Genomic DNA, 20509 nt, shown 5'->3' with positions numbered 1-20509 from the left:
AGTATTGATCGGAATAGGACATTTTTGTTTTTGTAAAAGAGTCAAGCTTACAAACGGGCCTATAATCTCTTATAATTCCACTTAATTCCACAGTTGCCATAACACAAATCGTTTCAGTTTCTCATTCCCCAAATGGAAATGGAACACGTAAAAAATGTACTACTCTGTGTTGGCTATTTCTGTGTAGTTACATTTCTTCTTTTCGAAGGAATGCAACGAAACTGCCTGGCTGGATGGGTTGTGTAAATTTCACGTCCGCCATTACGCGATAAACTGTTTCGCACGAGACGAGTTAACAAACAGCCAAAAAGCGAAATTAATAGAAATCTCGCCGTAAAATAAAAAAAAAAGAATTTCTTCTCTCTTCTACAACCGCCTTTGATAACAATTAAAAAATCCCCTTAAATAAATTTATATATATTTACGGTAATTTTTAACAAGATATGAGTATGAATATTGTTTCGGTACATGTTTTTTTTTAACACTATAAAAAGATAAATTATATTCTTTCGTCTGAATGTGGAAAAAGCAAGTTTTCTAGTGGGGACTGTGTGTGAAGAGAAAAATCTTTAGGACGTTTCGTCTTAAGTCAAGTTAACCAATTCCAATTCATCCAACGACATAAAATAGCTGCGCAGAGTCGTACTCGTAGCTCGTTACTCGAACACTCGCAGCTCGCCTCGCACTCGCACAGAGAAGAAAACGATGAAGTCTCCTCCAAGTTGACAAGGATGACAACTAATACAGCATTCAGCAACCGTGTGCAATGGCCATGGCTGGGCTGCCAAATACTACCAACAAAATCGGACATATGAAAGAGAGTAGAGAAATGTTTACTTTTTCCCTATTCTTGCTCTCCCTCTCGCATCATGTCGTAGTCGTATTGTAGGTTAAATGAAACGATTGTGAAAGAGAAAGATAATGTGATGTTAAATTTGTCTCAAGTAGAATTTCCAGTGTGCGATAGCTGATGTATGCTTTCTGTTTATAATTTTATGTGAATTGAAATTTTGTGAAAGAGTGCGATTTCGATTTACTGCCCCTATTTTAAATGAAATGAGTGAGTGTGACTTTTATTATTTTTTTCTTTTATTCAATTATCTGAAGCTCCATTTACTGCGAATTGTTATATGTTTTAATTTGAAATTTATCAGACCAGATTTTTATGAATGATATTGTTAGAAATGTGCAAGAATCTAACAAAATATCATTTCATTAAGACTTACAACCCTTTGCATTTTTAACAATTTTATTTCTCTATCACCTAATTTCTCTATCTTATTCCCACACCTTACTCCTTATGTCAGCAAAGAAGATTGATTGTGTGCGGACGTCTGTGGTGGTATTTCGTTTCGTTTCTTTTTATTTATTATTTTTATCATCGTTTCGTTCAAGTTATTAGCAAAACAGCAGGCAACAACAACGCAAAAGTATAATAAAAAGGAAAATTGTCAAATTTATGTTGCCGATAAGTGATGTGATGTGCGTGGTGCTCGCGATTTACTTTTGTCATTTCAAGACGGTGTTGTTTCGATTTTTGATTCAATTTCATTCTCGTAGATCGTAGAGCTGCAGGAATCGTCTCCGAATAAAATGACAAAAAAATGGTAAACATTTTACAATGTTAATCTTTTTCATTTCGTATTATCGCTAGGAATTGGTCTCGTTACAACATTTTCTCTTCTCTTCCATAAATAATGGTTTCTTTAATTTTCAATAAATTGTTACACACATAAAATTGGGAATTCCTAAAACAAAAATGAGTTAATTATAATACCTTCGACATATCTAAACCAATACAAGACGAAATGAAAAATTAATTTGGATCACCTTTATTTTAATTTTGAAACACTAATGATTTAAGAGGAATCTTTGTTATTTTATTTTTACGGTTAAACTAGATCAGCTGGTTTCGCACGCTTTCAATCATTTCGAGTCAAACGTCATCTAAAAAATTTAAGATTGTTCTGGCACGTTTGTTGCTTCTCGAGGCCTGTTCTTGCCTGACTTTTTCCATATGTTTGACTAGATTTTTTGTTGGCAAGCTTTTCTGCAATTAAGGAATTTAAATTGAAAAAGGTGTATATAAATTTGCCCACAAAGCCTTTAATAGAGTGTCGTTCGTTAGAAAATGTCCATGTCATTCCACGCACATTTTCTTGTACCTACGTAAATTTAATATTATTTTAAAATTGTTATGATGTTAATGACTTTCTTCGGTGTTCATCTACCAGAAGAGTTTTGTTGAGGAAACGGTTCTTGAATTACCAAATTCTATCTCCTAGTCAAAATGTACATTGTTTCCCAGAGTCATATACAAAAGAAAACTATGGGTTCCTGGTCATATGAATTCGGAAAAAATTGTCGTTTTCGCTTCGAAGTTTTAATAAATATAGCAAAATTGACTTTTAGCAAACAGAACTCTTTTTTATTAAAAATAAATAAATTGTAAACAAATAATAGGTACATATTTTAAGTTTCACTTTTTCAAGTAAAACATCCGATATTTTGATCCTATTTTTTTGTTTCAGTGATGCCATACATGAAATTTTTATGGAGAACATTATTTTTAGATTGTTTATGCAGTTTATGGCCAAAATAAGAGCAACACTCCCTTATTTTTTTGGTAATATTGAGTGTAGTATTTTTACTAGCCAAATATTAGATTTATATAGTATTTTGAAAAACTTAAAGGAGTATGGAAAAGCTTTATGGCTGAAGCACAAACACGCTTCGCCTGACGTTTACGAGTTCAGCAATAGGAATTCAATGCATACTACCACATTGAAGCTTTGACCCCACGTTTCGTTTGACAATCGTAAGGAAAAGAACGCAATGTGACTCCAAACGGAAGCTCTAGTTCAAATTTGCTGAACATTTACTTTGTCTGCAAGCTTTACAGCTGTAAAAAAAGTCAACTAACAAAATACACTTGCTTTTGGAGGGATTCCCAATGGTTATTATAGAAATGTCATTTGAAGCAGGCCCATCGTAACGCAGACGAAGCCTAAGGTGAAGCGTGTTTGTGTTTCAGCCGTTAGGCTTCTCAATAAGCTGGTTACAAAAATAGCAACGCAGAATCTTTATTTGTTAACAATGCATTTATTCCATTTGGCATAGAATCAAACAACTTCTGGCACTTTTTTCTGGAATCGAATACTTCGAATACTGCACTTCTTGGATAATTTTCCATAAATACGCTGTATTAAAAGGTGCTTGATAACCTCAACCTTCACCTCATTCCAGGTTCTCAATAGGACTTAAATCTGGTGGTTGAGAAGGCCACTCCATAACTTTCAATTTTTTTTTTGTTGAAGTCGGAGCTTTTTTTGCCTAGCGTATGGTTGGGGTCGTTGTCTTGCTAGAAATGCCATTAAAGTTGAATGTTTTCCTGAGCCCACGATATCATAACGTTTTGGGTCGCCTCTTATAGGGCAAAACATCCGCTTCTGCGTGTTTATTTTTTTTAGTAAGGGCACATTCCTTTTGCACTTTTTTTTTTAATGAACATTTTTTAGTTGGAATCTTCTAAATGCATAAAATTGCAAATACCTTTTTATTTACTCAAGATTATAAGTTGACAAAATCATCATTTTAATAATTATTCATATGTTTCATTAAGTTAAAATATCACCATATCTATGCATGAAAATAAAACAATTCCATTTATCTCTTTAAAATAATATCAGTGTACCCGTTGCGTTTTGGTTAGTGTGTAGGACTGTCTAGAGGTCTTGATTCGGCATCAAACTGTAGGTCATCTCCATCCCTGACATGATTCGCCCGGAAGAATGGTTGATAGTTGTAAGTCACTAGACCCTACGGGCTGTTGCGCCACCTTATTTATTCGAATTGTGTAAGAAAACTATAGCAAAACATTTTTAGGGAGTTAACCTGCAGATAATAACAAATGTATATACAAATTTTGTCTCTATATAAATATAACATATGTTTAAGATAAGAAGTTTATTATTAAGTCGATTTGTGGGCCATTTCAGAGAACTAAGCGTCCAATATTAAACTATTTAATTTGAATGCCCAGTTAGCATCTAGTTGCAAACTACAACATAACATTTTAACGGACTATAATAAATTGTATTTAATAGTAAAAATTATATTATTAAAGGTTTTTCCGTGGCTCACGCTCATCTAAAATATCAAATCAAATATCAATCAAATGAAACTCAACTGCAGCTCTGAGTTAAGCTGCACCATTTGAATTATTTCTAAACACCAAACAAATCAGATGTTACCGGTCGGTAGTAAAATTACAAACAAAACATTACCACATGTTTTTGCACTTTAATTTGGTTGAATGAAGTCAAACCAAAAGTAGAGGATGAAAATAAAATGATGTCCATAAAAATACAAATATATTAATTAGCTTTTCAAAATTTATAACAAAAATCCAATTTATTTTAACGGAGAGCGAGAGACGACAGAGATCCTATATTCTTAAATATGATATTGATTACTTTCATCTTTTTTTTAACTCTTTCCGGGCCACTACTATACAAACAATTAAGCGACCTTTTTGTAAAAATAACTTTATTTAAGTCCTGTTATTATAAAAATTATCTCTCTCACTCAAAACATATTTTTTTTATAGGCATTGTTTTTAATTTTAATAGAAACAAGGTATTTAGTTTATACCATTGCACATTACTTACTTACTTACTTAAGGTGGCGCTACAGTCCGGGGCAGACCTGGGCCTCAACCAACAAGCGTCTCCAGCCAGCTCGGTCCCTAGCTAGCTGTCTCCAGTTTCGCACGCCAAGTTGGTTGAGGTCCTCTCCCACCTGAGTCGCGGTCTTCCTCTACTGCGCCGTCCCTCGGGATTGGATTCGAAGACCTTCCGGGCTGGAGCGTTGATGTCCATCCGCTCTACGTGTCGCTGTAGAGCTGTACAGCCCGTACAGTTCGTCGTTATATCTTCTCCTCCATTCTCCATCTATGCGTACGGGACCAAAAATCACCCGAAGAATTTTTCTCTCGAAGCATCCTAAGACGCTCTCATCTTTCTTCGACAGGGTCCAGGCCTCAGCGCCATAAATGAGAACCGGGATGATGAGTGTCTTATAGATGGTGATTTTACATGCTCGAGAGAGGACATTAAAGCATACAAAAATTATAAAATAGGTAGTACGGTTTTCATACTAACGGCCAAGCATACACAAATTTTAAAATAGGTAGTACGGTTTTCATACCAACGGCCCGGAAAGAGTTAATATACAAGTAGTATTGTTTCATTATGCAATACCTGCAGTGCCAAAAAGCTAGCTATCCTTGAAAGATTTTTTAATGAGTGTAAATTCCTTAAAAAGCAATTTTTAATCCTGCAAAAATGGATGGAATCCTCTTTATATACGCCTGAAAATTTAAATATAGTAACATCGTGGCATGCTATGTCACTATCAAACTTGTAACGTTACAGATTGTTTGTCATTTTGGTTGTTAAGTTATTCGCAATGGATGAAAAATTATACAGAAATAATCACAAACAAAAACATTATTAAATATTTTTTAATGAGTTGGGAAACCAAGTCATTTTGGAGTTTTTTTTTCAAAAATAATCTTTGAATAGAAACGCTAAATGGGTATCATCTTTCCATTACTTTCTTCCCTTTATTTTAGACGAACTTCAACTTCATGATGGGGGTGTTGTTTTTCAGTTATTTTGATTTTTATTATGATTTTGAATTCGGATATATATTGCGATCTAAATTCCAGTTTTTTTCTTTTCATTGCCATCAGTGTAGATATCTTACCTGATAAATTTCTTTTGTTATTTGCCTCATAATCTATAGCACATACGGTTAAGTAGAATAGAACCATTTTTCAAACCGCAAAAATTGTAAAAGAATATATATAGGGGTCTTGAAAATAAAAAACCTTTTCTTTGAAACACAAAACTGATCAAAGATTTATCTACTCATTTAATTAATATTTGTACACAGAAAATTAAATTTTGTCAAATTTAAATATGAAACTTTTTATTTTTGCTTCAGAATCAGAGTAATTAATTTTATTTCTAGAAAATTGGGGAAATGCAGTTAACTTATTACATCAAGTACAAATTACCGTATTAGCTTACTTCAGTGAGAAATAAGCCTTTAACTTAATCATAGAATTTTTCTCTTTAAACAATTATAAACGGTTGTTTAAAGTCAGTTCGTTTGCAGAGTAAAAAAAGTAGGAAAAAGTAAATCTTCATGTTTTTCGTTTTAACTTTTAGTTCAGTTTTCATTTTTTTTACGGCAAAAGTTCCACCGGAAACGTTTGAAGATATAAACTTAAAACCTTTCTAAAATTTGAAAACCTTTTTCGCGGAAGCTCAAGGACTCAATTATTTCCTTTTTAAAATCCATTGAAGTTTTTACATTAATCAAGAATAAAATGGTGCTAGCAAAAATAAACAACCAATCAGACGTCTTCAGGTCTTACATTAATGTACTTATAGTATTGAAGGGGTGTTTTTTAAGAAGTGTAGTTTTTAAGAAGAGATAAAAAGCACTTAATGTTATAACCTAGAATTTATCTTTGTTATAAATTTAAGGGTTCATCATTATATTTTAAAAGTATTCCGAAGAAGTGGCCGCCATGGCTATATTTTCGACCACTTTTGATAGCATTTGGGATCATATGTCAGCAATAACGAGCCGTATATACTATTCCATATCCAAGCGACTTCAAATAACCCCACACAATAAAGTCTAGCGGTGTTAAATCTCCCGATCTTGAGGGTAACCCACGCCACAAGTCTAAGACTCGAGATAATGCGCTTACCAGAAGCTTCCTTCAATAAATTGATTGTTTCGTTGTTAACATGGCATAGCGCCGTCTTGCTAAAACCTAAACTCGTCCAAATAAACATCCACTAACTCAGGCTTTATAGTGTTCGACATTGAATGTAACATTATGAACGGCTTCATCTTTGAAAAACTATTCCCTCTGCCCATAGAGCACTCCAAACAATGGCTTTGTGAGGATGTACTCATGTGTCAACATACACGTAAGAATTATCATCAATTCAAATACAATGTTCTAATTGGCGTATCCATTTGAGGAAATAAGTAGCGCCAGATTGAAAACTACACGTCTAAAAAACGCCCGTTACATATTTAAAAGGAGTTTAATATAAACCGACTCTGCAAGTTTAAGTGAAAAGTTTTAATTTTAAAAACAAAATAACAAAATGAAAATACCATGTACTGAAACATTTATTTCTTTTAATTAAAAAAAATGAAACGAATAATATTAGTTTATTCATATTTTTACTTTAGAGAGACAAAACTGGAAGGAAACCATAAAGCTCCTAATCGAGCTTTATATAACATTCCATCGTCCATTTTCAGCAAAAGGGAAGGTTGATAAAGATTAAGGCAGGGGAGAAATTAAGAAAAGCAGTCAGAAGGGAAGGAAGGAGGGAAAAACGTTCTTAAAAAAATAAGGTTTGAGTCATATTAGGCTCAAAAGGTTATAATTACCTTAACCGCACACATAATACAACACTTTTTTTAAATGAGCAACAAATTGATTCTTGATTTGACGGTTCGATTAACAGAAGCGCTAGACCTAAACTATGATGTGAGTATTTTTTTTTTTGTTGGTAAGATGCAGCCCTTTATGATACAGCTTTACAATTTCAGGTCGTTAACATGGATACAGTTCTTGCAGTTATATCAGCGCTTGAAGGAGCAACGATTACAAAAGAACAATTGGAAACCACCAGACTCGCAAAGCACATCAACCAACTGCGTCGACGAAACAAAAGCAATATCCTTGCGATACGAGCTAAAAATCTACTCAAAAAATGGAGGGAAATGTTTGGAATTACGTCGCATGCGCAATCAGAAGTTGGTGGTACTAGTACCAGTGTTACATCATCGGTTACACAACAAGCAACTTCAACACAGCAGGGGGCAAAGTCATCTTTGTTAAGTCTATCCCAACCGGTTTCGCCAAACACAAACACCCAGTTGCTGGGCGAACAATTTGATAATTCATTGTCTTCGATTGGTGTTGATTTTAATCGAACAACAACTACAACAAATACAACACAAGTAACAGGGGGTGGAAGTGGTAGCATCAGCAATACAACAAGTGCCAATTTTAAATTTAATAAAAAATCTGCAGCAGGAATAGGGGGTGATAATGCTGCTGCAATAGGAAGTAGATCGAATGGTGCCCTTGGTAAGTCAACCAATAGAAATGTTACAAATAATAGTTCACCAGCTACAATTGCAAATGCAACAACAATATCAAATAAAGTGAAGCATCCAACGAGTTTCAAAAATTTGATAACAGGATTTAATGTTCATAACGCCCCCAAGCAAACAAATTCCTCCGCTTTAAGTCCTAAAGTGTTGCCATCGATTTCGAGAGCCAATGCAAGAAAAATGTTTATTATTGATGAAGATCATAATCAATCGCTACCTTCGTCGTCAACATCAGGAGCACAAGGAATAGCTAAATCTACAGTTGTTGGAGTCACTTCGCCACGCACACACAAATCTATGAAACGAAAAGAGCGCAACTCCCCAGTAATGACATATTTGGATCAATCTAGTAGCCCAATTGCTTTTGAGAATCTTTCACACGAGCAAACCACTATGGCAACAGGACGATTTTCGGCTCCTCATCACCCCTCAAATCGAAATCAAATTGTAACGTCAACTATAGACCTTCACGACTCGAATTCTAGTTCTAATTTTGCGGGATCAACTGAAATTGTTAGCAGCACTACCACAACCACAGCTACTAGCAGTAAGGTTAATGGCGGTTGTAATTCTGGCACGACTATTGGAATATCCAGCAATAGCAGCAGCAATAAAAGAATAAGAAAAGACAAAAAGCGTTCCAACGAACGTGAATTGATTGAGTCGGAACATTTTGAACCAACCATAGACGAGTCTTCGCGTATTGCTTTTCCTATATCAGGCATTCAAGAATATTTGTCATTGTCGAATAGCTCCATGAGCATTTTTCCAGCTGGATCTGGTGTTGGTGGTGGTAATGGAACAGAGCGATTCCAGTCGACTGCAAATGAAGACAATCAAAAAGCTGATTCATCGACTGAACGTGATAAAACAGACGGTGACTTAACCTTTGCTGGAAAATTTAAACTCAATTCTGCCGGTGGCATTGATGTTGAATCTAGTTCGAGTTATTATAAAGGAGGAGGAGGAGGAGGAACAACTGTATCAACAGGGGGATTACTCGCTACAAGAGGAGAGAATAATATGTCTGTAATAACATCTGGTTTGGATGGAGGGGGTAATGGAGTTGCAATAAATAACACCAGAGCTGGTAGTGGTATGGCAACAGCATCCACTTTAGGATTTCATCCATTTAGTCGGAATTCCAATGAGAGTTCTTCTAATAGTCGAACATCGCAGTTAGATTTAATTGATGTTGTTAATCAGGATAGTGAAAGTATGATAACTGTTGATGATTTACGACAATTAAACCACCAAAAACAGTCTTCCAATGAAAAATCAACGCCACAAGATAACAAATTTCCCAAAGATGTCATAAATAATGCATCAAAACAGCAGCAACAGCAACATCGATACTCATCTAAGGAATACAATGTGAAGTCGCGGCAACCAAATGCCTCTACAAGAAGTAGCAAACCTTCAACACCTAACTCCTCAGTAATGCCAATTGTTGTCAATGTCAATGCAACTTCACCACCAGTTGTTGAACAAAAAGTACCTAAGAAACGTGGCCGCAAAAAAGGGTCAAAGGGAGTCGATTCCGTTTTAGCACAGTCAGCTGGTTTGAATACCCAATTTCTTATGAGTCCAGCTTTGGGTTCGAATAAAAAAGTCAAAACTACTAGAGAATTGCTGATCGATATTCAGAGTCGCAAAAAAGGTTCATCAGCAACTTCATCTCCAACATTAATGAATTGGTTTGGTACTTCACGTCCTGAATCGTCATGTTCCGGTAAGTTCTTGATTCTTTTTACATGAACATATAACTAAATCTAATAATTCTAATATTTTTTTCTTTAAGAACCTTCCTTGCATTCCCCAAGGACTTTTGATGCTAATTCGACAAATGCCACAATGTCAATTGCGGCTCGTTCTACACCAGAAAAAAATGCATCTAACAATAGCATAGCAGCAGGTATGTTTATATTGACAACACATAAAATTCTTACGAACTAAGCTCTTTGCAGATGAACTCTATGAATCTGATAGTGATACAAATACATCAGAGCCCTCGCACAAGAACACAAAATCCCGTGGTATAATTAAGAAAACAGAAGCGGATGGTCAAGGGAATGCATCAACTACTATGATTTCCTCTATCGAAGAACAAATAAAAGAATTAATGGCCATGTTACCTCCAATTGATAAACAGAAAATTGATTGGGACACTTGTGAAGACGTTCCATGTACATGTTCGTTGCGCGAAATACCACCTGAAGTTCCTGTTGCAGTAAATGTTGAAACTGAAAATACGCTTGATTTGCTAGAAAACGTTGATTCAATCAAAAATGAAGAGGATGATGAGGAACCTGTCATATCAGTTAGTATACTTCCTATAACACCACAACAACCAGCACTACCAGTAGTACCATCCAGGTCGTCGCCGCATCCTACTTCTATTCTGCCACATCATCACACGCAATCAGCACCCGTTTCTACCGTTACATCACCAGCCTTGCCTCCAACGACAACGACCACGAAAATAGGGGCAAATAATCAAAATTTACCAACAAAGTCAATATTTGACCTTGATTTCGATGATGATAACGATCCATTGCACATGTTTGTAGAAGCAGCTAGTAGAACTAAAAACGGTATTTTATCTCATCAAAATAATTGTCAAGAGAGCTCAACATTAAAGAAAAAACTTAAAGAAACTCAAGAAAAAGATGAAGAGCAAGAAGATCTTGAAAAAGAAACTAGTGAAATTAAAGCAGAACACTCCATAATAAAATCTCAGTCGGAGCAAAAAAATCGGCCAAACAAAATGCCAATTGCACAGCAGCAACAACAAACGGTAGCAACTCCTCCAACTCAACAGCAACAAGAACCTTCAGATCAGCAAGTGATGCCCATGTTTATGAATTTTCCAACATACGAAGTGGTTGAAGATCCGGCTTGCGAAGCAAAGCAACGCTATGAAATTCAAACAAACCAAATAACCAAATTTCATATAAACGCATTTCATAATTGTTATATACCTAATGTTAACGGTAATTGGGATCATTCAATACCAACAAATAATGTAGATGGCGATGATGAATGGTTGCAGTTGGAAAATGATAGACTGTATGCAAATGTTGTGCCAAAGTATGGTTGTTTAGTTAAAGAACGAATACCAAAGGATCTAAGCTATATTAAATTCACGAGCAACTTCAAGCCTAATTTAATTAACAAAAAGTCTGATAAACCACCTCCGCTGCCTTTTCTGGGCGTAGCTAATATTCATCGACGTCAACACTTTCATTTGCATCATTATCATAGAAATTCAAAGAAAAAAGAAGAAATTGACAAAGAAGGGAAGAAAAGGAGTAAAAATAAAAAAAAGAAAAAGACGCAAACGCAAACGCAAACGCCATCGAGAGGAATTACAAAAAAATGTAAAGAAATTAATGTGAAAGAAGAAATAAAAATAGAAACAAAGACAGATAAAGAGGAAAATCAGAATATCACCAATGTATTTTTACAGGAAACAAAAACTAATATCACTAAAAAAGCTTCAAACACTCTGGATAATATTAATATTGATACAAACACTCAAATTCCTCCAATTGCGATAAAAATTGAAGATGCAAGTGATAAAATGCAATCAGAGCATCAAGAATCGATCAATGCGTCGAATTCTTTTATGATTGTTTCGGGCAATAATAACAATCTAAAGGATGACAATATAGATCATCATCAGCAAAAATGTCCAAATATCAATAATCTCATAAAGCACTCGTCCCAAGAAGAAAATTCTGAACTAGATGTACTACCACTAGAAAAATCTCGGCTAAATAGCGACCAAACACAGCTATCGCTCACAACCGAAGACGATGAAGATAGGAGTAAATCTTCCCCTGTCGTTATAAATGGGAATGTTCCCCATTTAACGAACAATAACAACATAATCAAAAATGAAGGTGATAACGGTTTAAGTTGCCAGAAAAAAACACCCATAAGTAATCATCAAATGGAGATGAAAGATGCAGACGAAATTGCAGCAAGTCGACGGAGCAGCAGTTGTAGTAATTCTAGTTTAAAGCAAAATCAAAATTCAATCAATATGAAACTGCGACAGCATCGTATGGAAACTTTAAGGTTGTCAGAGAAACAACAGAAACGCAAACGTAAACGGTTGGCTCCTCCAAAGACAAATGACTTTGAGGCGATTATGATAGGAAGAGAAGAGGAACTGCAACCCAAAGTTTCCCCACTAATCAAGCGGATAAAATTAGTAAATGGACATTATGCAGCTGAAGCAAAATGTCCAGCAAATAACATGACAGACAGCAGTTGTTTAGATGATAATGACTCGGATTGTTATCATATTCATTCAGAAAATGAAATTATCACCGAAGAAGAAGATGACCCACAACCCGAGGATGAAGACGATGATGATTTTGAAGAAGTTGTAGATGATTATGACGACGAGGAATATGGTGATGACGAAGAAGAAGTCGAAGAAGTTTGTGGAGATTTTCATGAAGTAGTAACCCGTGATATGACTTCTTCTGCAACTGGTAATAATCATATAGTCTTAACCATTAAGAAGACACCAAGTAAAACTAATTCACCATCTTCGTCATCGATGTCACCAGCTCCGATGTTAGTTCATAATTTGAATGCTAATACTAAAATCTCTTCACGCCAAGTTGATGATGTCGCTCTTCTTATTGATGACGATGAAAATGATTCCAACAGTAAGCTGGAACTTGGGAAACTACTAGGTCTAAACAGCGTAAAGGCTAATAAAGGCTGCTTAATTAATAAAACAGATTATTTTTTGCCCGAATCAACTGATGTAGCTGTTTATAATTTTCAATTAAAAAAGAATGCTGATGAAGGAAACGATGATAATGACATGCGACCACTTCCTATCACGGATGATAATGATGAAGGAGAAAACCAAGAACAAGGTACGGAACAAACCCCTTCTAGTGCAGGTTTTCTTCTTGCTGAACCTAGTCCAAACATGTCCGAAAGCAGATTTGAAAACCCAAATAATTTGGAAGACAAAGAAGATAAAAATGATGAAAAAAGTCAAAAACGGCTAACAGGTAAACATGAAAATTTAACAAGAGTTGAACTCGCTGAATCGATTCGTCAGACTAAGAAATGCTTTCGACGAATTGAGATGAAAAGACGACTTTGCCAGGGCATCGAACAAGCGCAGAAACTTCATCGTCAACTATTTTTCCCTTACGAGTTGCATAATTCGTGCGGTTCGAAGATTTTAGAAATCAATAGTTGTACTAGTGATTGTACTGATCCCAGCGATGATGACACCACAGATAGCAGTGATAGTGATTCTGAATTAACCACCAGCTCAAGCAGTGGCAATGGTAATCTCAAGTCAAGAGTGATAAAGATAAAACGACGTCGTAGAACCAAACCACAACCAAGTAAAAGGATAACTGTTGCTGATGGTGGTGGTAATCCACCATCGTCATCTTCATCATCTTCTTCTTCGTCTTCAGATTCCTCATCATCGGCATCAGCATTTACTTCATGGACTACATCAGAGGATGATGAAGATGATGAAAAGGTTGGTAAAAAGCGAAAACAACCCATAAAAGCAGAAAACATGAACCAGGATTATAAAGAAGAGGAAGAAATTAAGCCAGAGGAGGAAGTCCAAACGGCAGAACTTCCGTCGGGTAATAATTTTCTATTGCGAAGTTTCAATCATATTTATGTATCGACCGAAGAACGTCAACGTCAACAGATAATTAAACAAGCTTTAGAATATCGGCAGTATAATGAAGTTAGTAATAATGGTGGCGTTGGTTATATAACACTAAGTGGTGATGATTCCAAAGATGAAACAATGACAACTATGCCATTGCAACAACAAACTAATGAGGGTTATCTAAACTATTTTGATGTGAATTCAAGATATAATGTTTATGGAAGTCAAACAGCCAATACAAGTAGTGAATTTCCGGGATCATCATCATCGTTGTCAAGACAAAAACCTGTGTCTTCATCTTCACCAACAACAGTAGAAGACACATCAGTTGATGTTGAAACAATAGAGCTACCATCAGCGGCGGTAGAAGTTTTAGAAGACGACATAGCGGAAGGCGTAGATAAACCATCAACAGTGATATTGTCTTCATTAGACATAGATGTAGAACTTATGGATCCAATAGTAGATAAATCCACATCTGAAAACAATAGTAATAATCCTATTAATTCAGATAGGAATGTTGGTAGTATTAATATAAATAAAAATAACATAGTAAACAATAACAGAATTCAAGAAATTAGTGTTAAAACCGAGCAATTAGAAAAAACAAAAACAGAAGATGAGAAAACAGCAGTTAAAACAGAAATCAAAGAAATTCAGAATGAAGAAGATAATTTAGTTGCCCAAGAAGAATATCGCACAGGAATACGCCGCGTCGATGAAGATGTTGTCGATGAAGATGGCAATAATTGTGCTCGAACACAACAATTTAAAGAGTGGCACGAAGTGTTACAACTGCGGTCATATAATGATGAATTATTAACCGTTCTGCCTTATGTAGTTATCGAATGATAAAAATTGAAAATAATAACAAAAAATAAATCATTGCATTGTTACTATTATTATAATATATCAAATAAAACAAATAAACAATTAATAAAATGTGAAATATACAAACAAAAAAATATGGAAGGATTAAAAATAAATTGTTCATTATTATGTTTGATTTATTCCAAATTATATATTTTGCTTTATCTATTTTTTTTAAGTCGTGTATAATTATTATGTCATTATGAAAGACAACAAAAAAAGCAGAATACAATAAAAATTTAAGCAAAAAAAAAAAACAGACAATTTAACTAATAAACAATTGTAATAAGTATGTAAAGTGTATAAAAATAAATAGACAAAATAACCGATACAAAATAATCTTTAAAAAAATTAATACTAAACTAAAGTGTCACATACAAATATAATTTGAATATTAATTATTATTGTTCTTTATTTTTTTTTAATATAATTTAATGCGTATTTTACTTAACAATATATTTAATGTTAATAGTTTAATTTAAGATTGCTATAATAATTATTATATTTTTGTTTGTATGCTTTTTGTTTGAATTTTTTATTTTGTATATAAAAATAATTATACATATTATATACATATGCATATACAGAAAAATAGAAGAAGAAAAAACAAATGAGAACTTTATTTTACTACATTATATATTTCAATCCAACTTTATGTTAGTTAATTTACATTATGTAGACAATTTTAATTTAATCTTTCTTTTTTTTTTGTAGAATTAAAAGAGAAATTATGATGAGTTTTGTTTTTCTTTTTCTTCATAAATTTGAACGGTTCTTTAGAAGAAAAAGCATAAAGAGAAATAATACCAAAAACATAAAAGTAATGAACAGAAGTTTTTCAAAATGTTCACTTTTCTAGAGAATCCATTCGAAATACATACATAATTTCTTTAAAAACTTGTAAAAATTATTTACACAGATTAGTAATTTCCTGATCAGGGAATATACTGACATAAAGTAATTTTTAGCCTCCAAAACAATTAAACGGATTGCTGATGTTTAAAATTAAGTTTTTTTTTGAATTTATTCTTTACACATCAAAGTATAATTTAGAATTATTTATTCCGAGAACCCTATGGTTGCATGTACTTTTTAAATATTTGTTTTTTTTTTTTATAGAAAAGCAGGACATTTCTGAAATATCTCGCAAATTATAAATACTTCCCTAAAACAAAACTATAATAACGGATAATTTTAAATAGAATGCCAGAAAATAATATATGTACAGTGAAGAAAGAGCAGATGTGGTTAAGTCTGAAGTAAACCTTATCACTGCAAATAATGAACGTTAAAAAAAAAAGAAATAAACAAACGTAAGCCAAGTTACATTTTAAAATTTTATTATAAAAAGAAATGTTCCTTTTTCTGGACAAACATTTACCAGAATATTTTTTTCTATCGAATTAAAAAATTGTCGTGTTGAAATTTGTTTTCCGATGAAAAAAAAATAAGTAAGTGTAGTTTGTTTCTAAATTTAGTTTGTTTCGATTACTAAATTGCTACCTAGTAAATTGATTAACCTTTAACGATAGGTTGTTTAAAATTTTGCACCACTAAGTTCAGCTGGTAGGGCGAAAGAGAACAAACCTTTTGACACCATTGAGGTGTCCTAACGTACATATGTTCAAGTGAAATTAAAAATACACTTCTGATTCGGGTGAAATAAGCGGGTGTTGTAAATCTATAGAAAATTGTGTCAGTGTAAGATTTGCGCTACATTGTTCTTGTTAATTGGGTTGTATGCCCAACAAAATATGTTTTCGCACAAAATTATATGCAGCAAACAAAATGGAAAAAAGAAGCTGTGATCAGTTTGGTGTACCTAGGGCCTGATTATTGGATTCGCGGCGAATCCTTTTGCTAAAGAGTTTGCTATTTTTCAATTATTGCTTTCGCTTTCACCTTCTTCGTTTTGAATTCCACTAATTAACGAATTTGAAATGTCATAATGTTTGTTGGAGAGTTGAGATCCGACAGAGTGTTTATTATTATTCACTGTTTGATTTCGTGGATTCTTTCTTGATTGTAATTATATAAAAATGTGAGTTTATTTTTTAATTTTCTTATAATTTATCCACAATATAATATAAAATTAAAAACAAAAATTATAAATAAGTCACCGCAAATTTTACAAATTCAGCCAAAACAAAACAACATTTGTGGAAAGCTGTCAAGTCACTGGAATTTAGGAAGAAAAAGTCAAACAAATAGTGTCAAATACCTGGAATATAGGAAGAACTATTTTCGCTTCTCCACAAAGTCGTTAATAAGGAAATACAACTCGAGTCGAACTTGAAAGGTCGCATTGAAAACAATCCGCCGCGAACCTCATAATCAGGCGCAAGCATTTTGGGCTGAGGAGGTTAAGTCAGGAGTCTAGTTAAAATGGATTTTCCTACATGATTAAAGAGAATTTATATTATCTAGCGACTCGAATGGTACGCTTCTTGCCTGAAACATCCCAACAATTTATTTGACAAAATCTCCAAATTTGTCTCTTCTCTTCTTGTGCGTAATCATGTAAGTTTCACATAAACATTTGATTTGTGTTTAAAGCATTAATTTAAATTTAGGATATTTTAAATTAAAACAGATTTATCTTATTAAACTCATGATAAATGTATGATCCTTCCAACTTTTTAAAAATATACGTCTTAATAATCCAAGGCGATAGTGAAAAACGTTTGAAAATAATTAAATATTGTTTTCCATTATTAAACTTTAATCTCAACGTAAATTGAACGTATTTTTGTTAACTTCCCATAGTCGAATTAAAAATGTTGACATTTATCGGAGCTTCAAGGTTCCTAGAATCTAAATAAAAGATTGTGGTTTGCGTACGTTCGGGAAGCTTTGTCCGCCTTCCATTTCTCAAGAGCCAGTGGAGATATCGATTTCAAATAAATATTGTTGAACAATAAACAATGCAATAAGATATCTATTAGAAAGAACTCTGAAAAATATTGAGTTGGTGTTTTTTTCCCATAACAATTTAATAACAATTTAAATTTCGATTAACGCAAAGAACCTCACGAACCAATAATGCTTGCGACTTGAATTCAATTTTATATTATATGTTGTGACGTGATATCAAACTGATATATGTAGTTTAAAAAAGTAATTGAAAATTAACGGTTTAATAACTGAAATAAATATATAACTGTCACATCAACAATTTTTTAACAAGAAATGATTTTATCTCAAAAATAATTGTATACAACAAACGGCTTTGACATCTTGTCAAAATTTTGAGAAAAATCTAATTAACAGTTTTTTTAATAAAAATATGAACCTAAAAACACATTACTAAGAGTTGGTAAAAATCGATTTTCTACTCAAATATCATTTCAAAAATTCAAAAAAAAATGGCTTCAAACTAATTTCATAGCTTTTTCATAAAAATTAAAATCTACTAAAAATAGCACAGAAAATTGTTAAAATTTGATGGTGGATTATCGATATCTAGTGAATGAATGGAGGTTACTGACTTCAAAATGATATTATTCTATGCCAAAATTTAATAGAAAATGCTGTATTTTCTTATATCTTATATATAAAAATGAATCGGAAAATGTGTTGGTTACCGCATAACAAAACAACGCCTGGACCAATTTAGCCAACTCTTTTTTTTAAATGTTCATTGAAGTTCAGGATGGTTCTTACGGCGAGACAAATTTCAACAATTGGCGGAAAAACCATTAAACCAGCCCTTTTCTTTTTTCCATACAATTTTTTTCTAGCTAAAACATAGTCGGCTTAAAGAATTTGAATTCAAGTCATATCAAATTAAAAAAAAAAAAGAAAAAAGTTTTGATGCCGATTTGCTGTTGCTTTTCTTGGATCTTCTGTTACCTTATCTACTGAGTTTGCTTTTGTCAATAGTTAGGGTTAGGTTAGGTTAGGAGTGTTAGTGTTTAGTGCAAAAGTAATTTCTATTTGATAAGCTTCCTATGAGACGAAGCAATTAAGGTAGAAGAACCCGCACTGCTACAAAAGAGGCTAATTACCGATCTAATCGTACTGCACAAGAATGCCAAGACCAAATTGGACGTGAAAGAATTAGAATATCACAAGCGCGTGGAGATCGAGCGCAACATTCAACTAATGGTCGCTCAAGTTTGAATCGAGCTGCTTTCAGTGACTACAGTAACTACCAATGTGTTGTTAGTGGTTTTATGAACTCGTTTTGCTCACAATGTAAGGCATTGAAATACAAAAACGAAGCTAATGGATTGTGTTGTGTGCAAATGGTAAAGTGAAATTGATACCATTGGATCACTGATAATCCATAATTGTATATTGTTTACACCATTGCTTATTTATTTTATTTTATCAATAAAGCATTGATTTCAGTTTAGGACATGTGCTTGATAATGTCAAACAAACAATTAATTCAATTAGGCTTGACCGCGCCGAATGCATGATGCTTTTAACCAAGAGCTGCATCGAGAAAAGCGGTATGATCTCAACACTTTGAAAGAATTAATTCAAACAAATCTTCCACTGTTAAATGAACAACAGAAGTATGTATTTGATACTATTATGAAAGTGAAAAATTATGAAACTGGAGGGATTTATTTCTTAGATGCACCTGATGGTACGGGAAAAACTTTTTTGATTTCATTAATATTAGCAACAATTCGCTCACAAAATTAAATTGCACTTGCACTCGCTTTGTCGGTTATCGCAGCAACATGAAAGTTTGCGAACAGCCCATTCCGCTCTAAATATCCAAATCAATGGAACTTCAACCTGCAACATTTCGAGGAACTCTGCGATGGCAAAGATTTTTCAGCAATGTGAATTGATTGTTTGGGATTAATGTACAATGGCACAATCTTTGGGGAACCCTAAAGATAGAACATATAGAACCTTAAAAGATAATAACAGATTTGGTCAATTGATTTTATAAGCATTTTTGTCAAACATTGCCAGCGATTCCACGATCAACGCCAGCTGATAAAATCAATGCATGTCTAAAGTCCTCCAATTTGTGAAAACAGTACTTCATTTAAGCAAAAATTTACGTGTCGATCAATCTGGAAACATATTCTCTAAACAATTCATTGAAATTGGCAATGGCAAATTTCCTATAGACATGTTGGCTGGGTGCATTAACTTTCCTCAAAGTTTTTGTCAGTTAACGCAATCAAAAGACGGACTTATTCAGAATGTGTTTCCAAATGTTTCTTAAAATTACAGGAATCATCCCAATACGCATTCCAATGATTCCCAGGAATGTGTCATTTGAGTTTAAACGACTACAGTTTCTAGAGCGGGTTGCTTTTGCTATGAACATAAACAAGTCCCAGGGACAATCATTAAGTGTTTGTGGTATTAATCTAGAAAACCCATATTTTCACATGGTCACTTGTATGTTGCCTGTTCCCGTGTTGGGAAAGCATCAAATTTGTTTGTCTATGCCTCAAGTAATCAAACAAAAAACATAGTATATAATAAAGCACTACAATGATATTAAAACTGATTGCTGTTAATAATTATGATTCACATGATTAAAAATAAAGCGATTACTTACTTTTAAATCGTTATATATGTTTCATTTAATTATTTTTTATTCAAAACGGACTATCACCAGGGTGACAGTTCTGTTCAGGATAATGTTAAGCCAGGACTATAAAATACGTAGGAACAAAAACTACTACTTTACAAATCTTTATGACAGGACGAAGTCTGTCAGGTCCGCTAGTTAGAAATAAAAACTTTCAAGAAATGCTACTGAAATTG

The 20509-nt window shown here is 33.5% G+C and overlaps 1 protein-coding gene across 3 annotated transcripts; it reads left to right on the top strand.

Moving 5' to 3' along the window:
- The first annotated feature begins 193 nt into the window (after window positions 1-193).
- On the top strand, window positions 194-15375 carry LOC129953185 (mediator of RNA polymerase II transcription subunit 26). 3 transcript variants are annotated; one of them, XM_056066059.1, is made up of 5 exons: window positions 194-426; window positions 7285-7588; window positions 7651-9952; window positions 10022-10135; window positions 10188-15375. In XM_056066059.1, exons 2-5 carry the CDS (start codon window positions 7523-7525, stop codon window positions 14744-14746), a joined length of 7041 nt encoding a protein of 2346 aa, XP_055922034.1. In that variant the 5' UTR covers window positions 194-426; window positions 7285-7522; the 3' UTR covers window positions 14747-15375. The 3 variants fall into 3 exon arrangements, with proteins under 3 accessions (XP_055922034.1, XP_055922036.1, XP_055922035.1); XM_056066061.1 differs by lacking the exon at window positions 194-426 and adding an exon at window positions 580-1060; XM_056066060.1 differs by lacking the exon at window positions 194-426 and adding an exon at window positions 1095-1607.
- The last annotated feature ends 5134 nt before the right edge of the window (window positions 15376-20509 follow it).

Source organism: Eupeodes corollae, chromosome X (assembly GCF_945859685.1).
Source record: "Eupeodes corollae chromosome X, idEupCoro1.1, whole genome shotgun sequence".
Taxonomy (NCBI): domain Eukaryota; kingdom Metazoa; phylum Arthropoda; class Insecta; order Diptera; family Syrphidae; genus Eupeodes; species Eupeodes corollae.
The sequence above is the reverse complement of the archived record's forward strand: the minus strand, read 5'-3'. Positions and strand labels throughout refer to the sequence as shown.

Coding starts and splice junctions, on each gene's coding strand:
- LOC129953185 (XM_056066059.1), top strand. CDS start 7,523: ATGAGCAACAAATTGATTCTTGATTTGACGGTTCGATTAACAGAAGCG. Junction 9,953..10,021: donor TCCTGAATCGTCATGTTCCG/GTAAGTTCTTGA, acceptor TTTTTCTTTAAG/AACCTTCCTTGCATTCCCCA. Junction 10,136..10,187: donor TAACAATAGCATAGCAGCAG/GTATGTTTATAT, acceptor AGCTCTTTGCAG/ATGAACTCTATGAATCTGAT.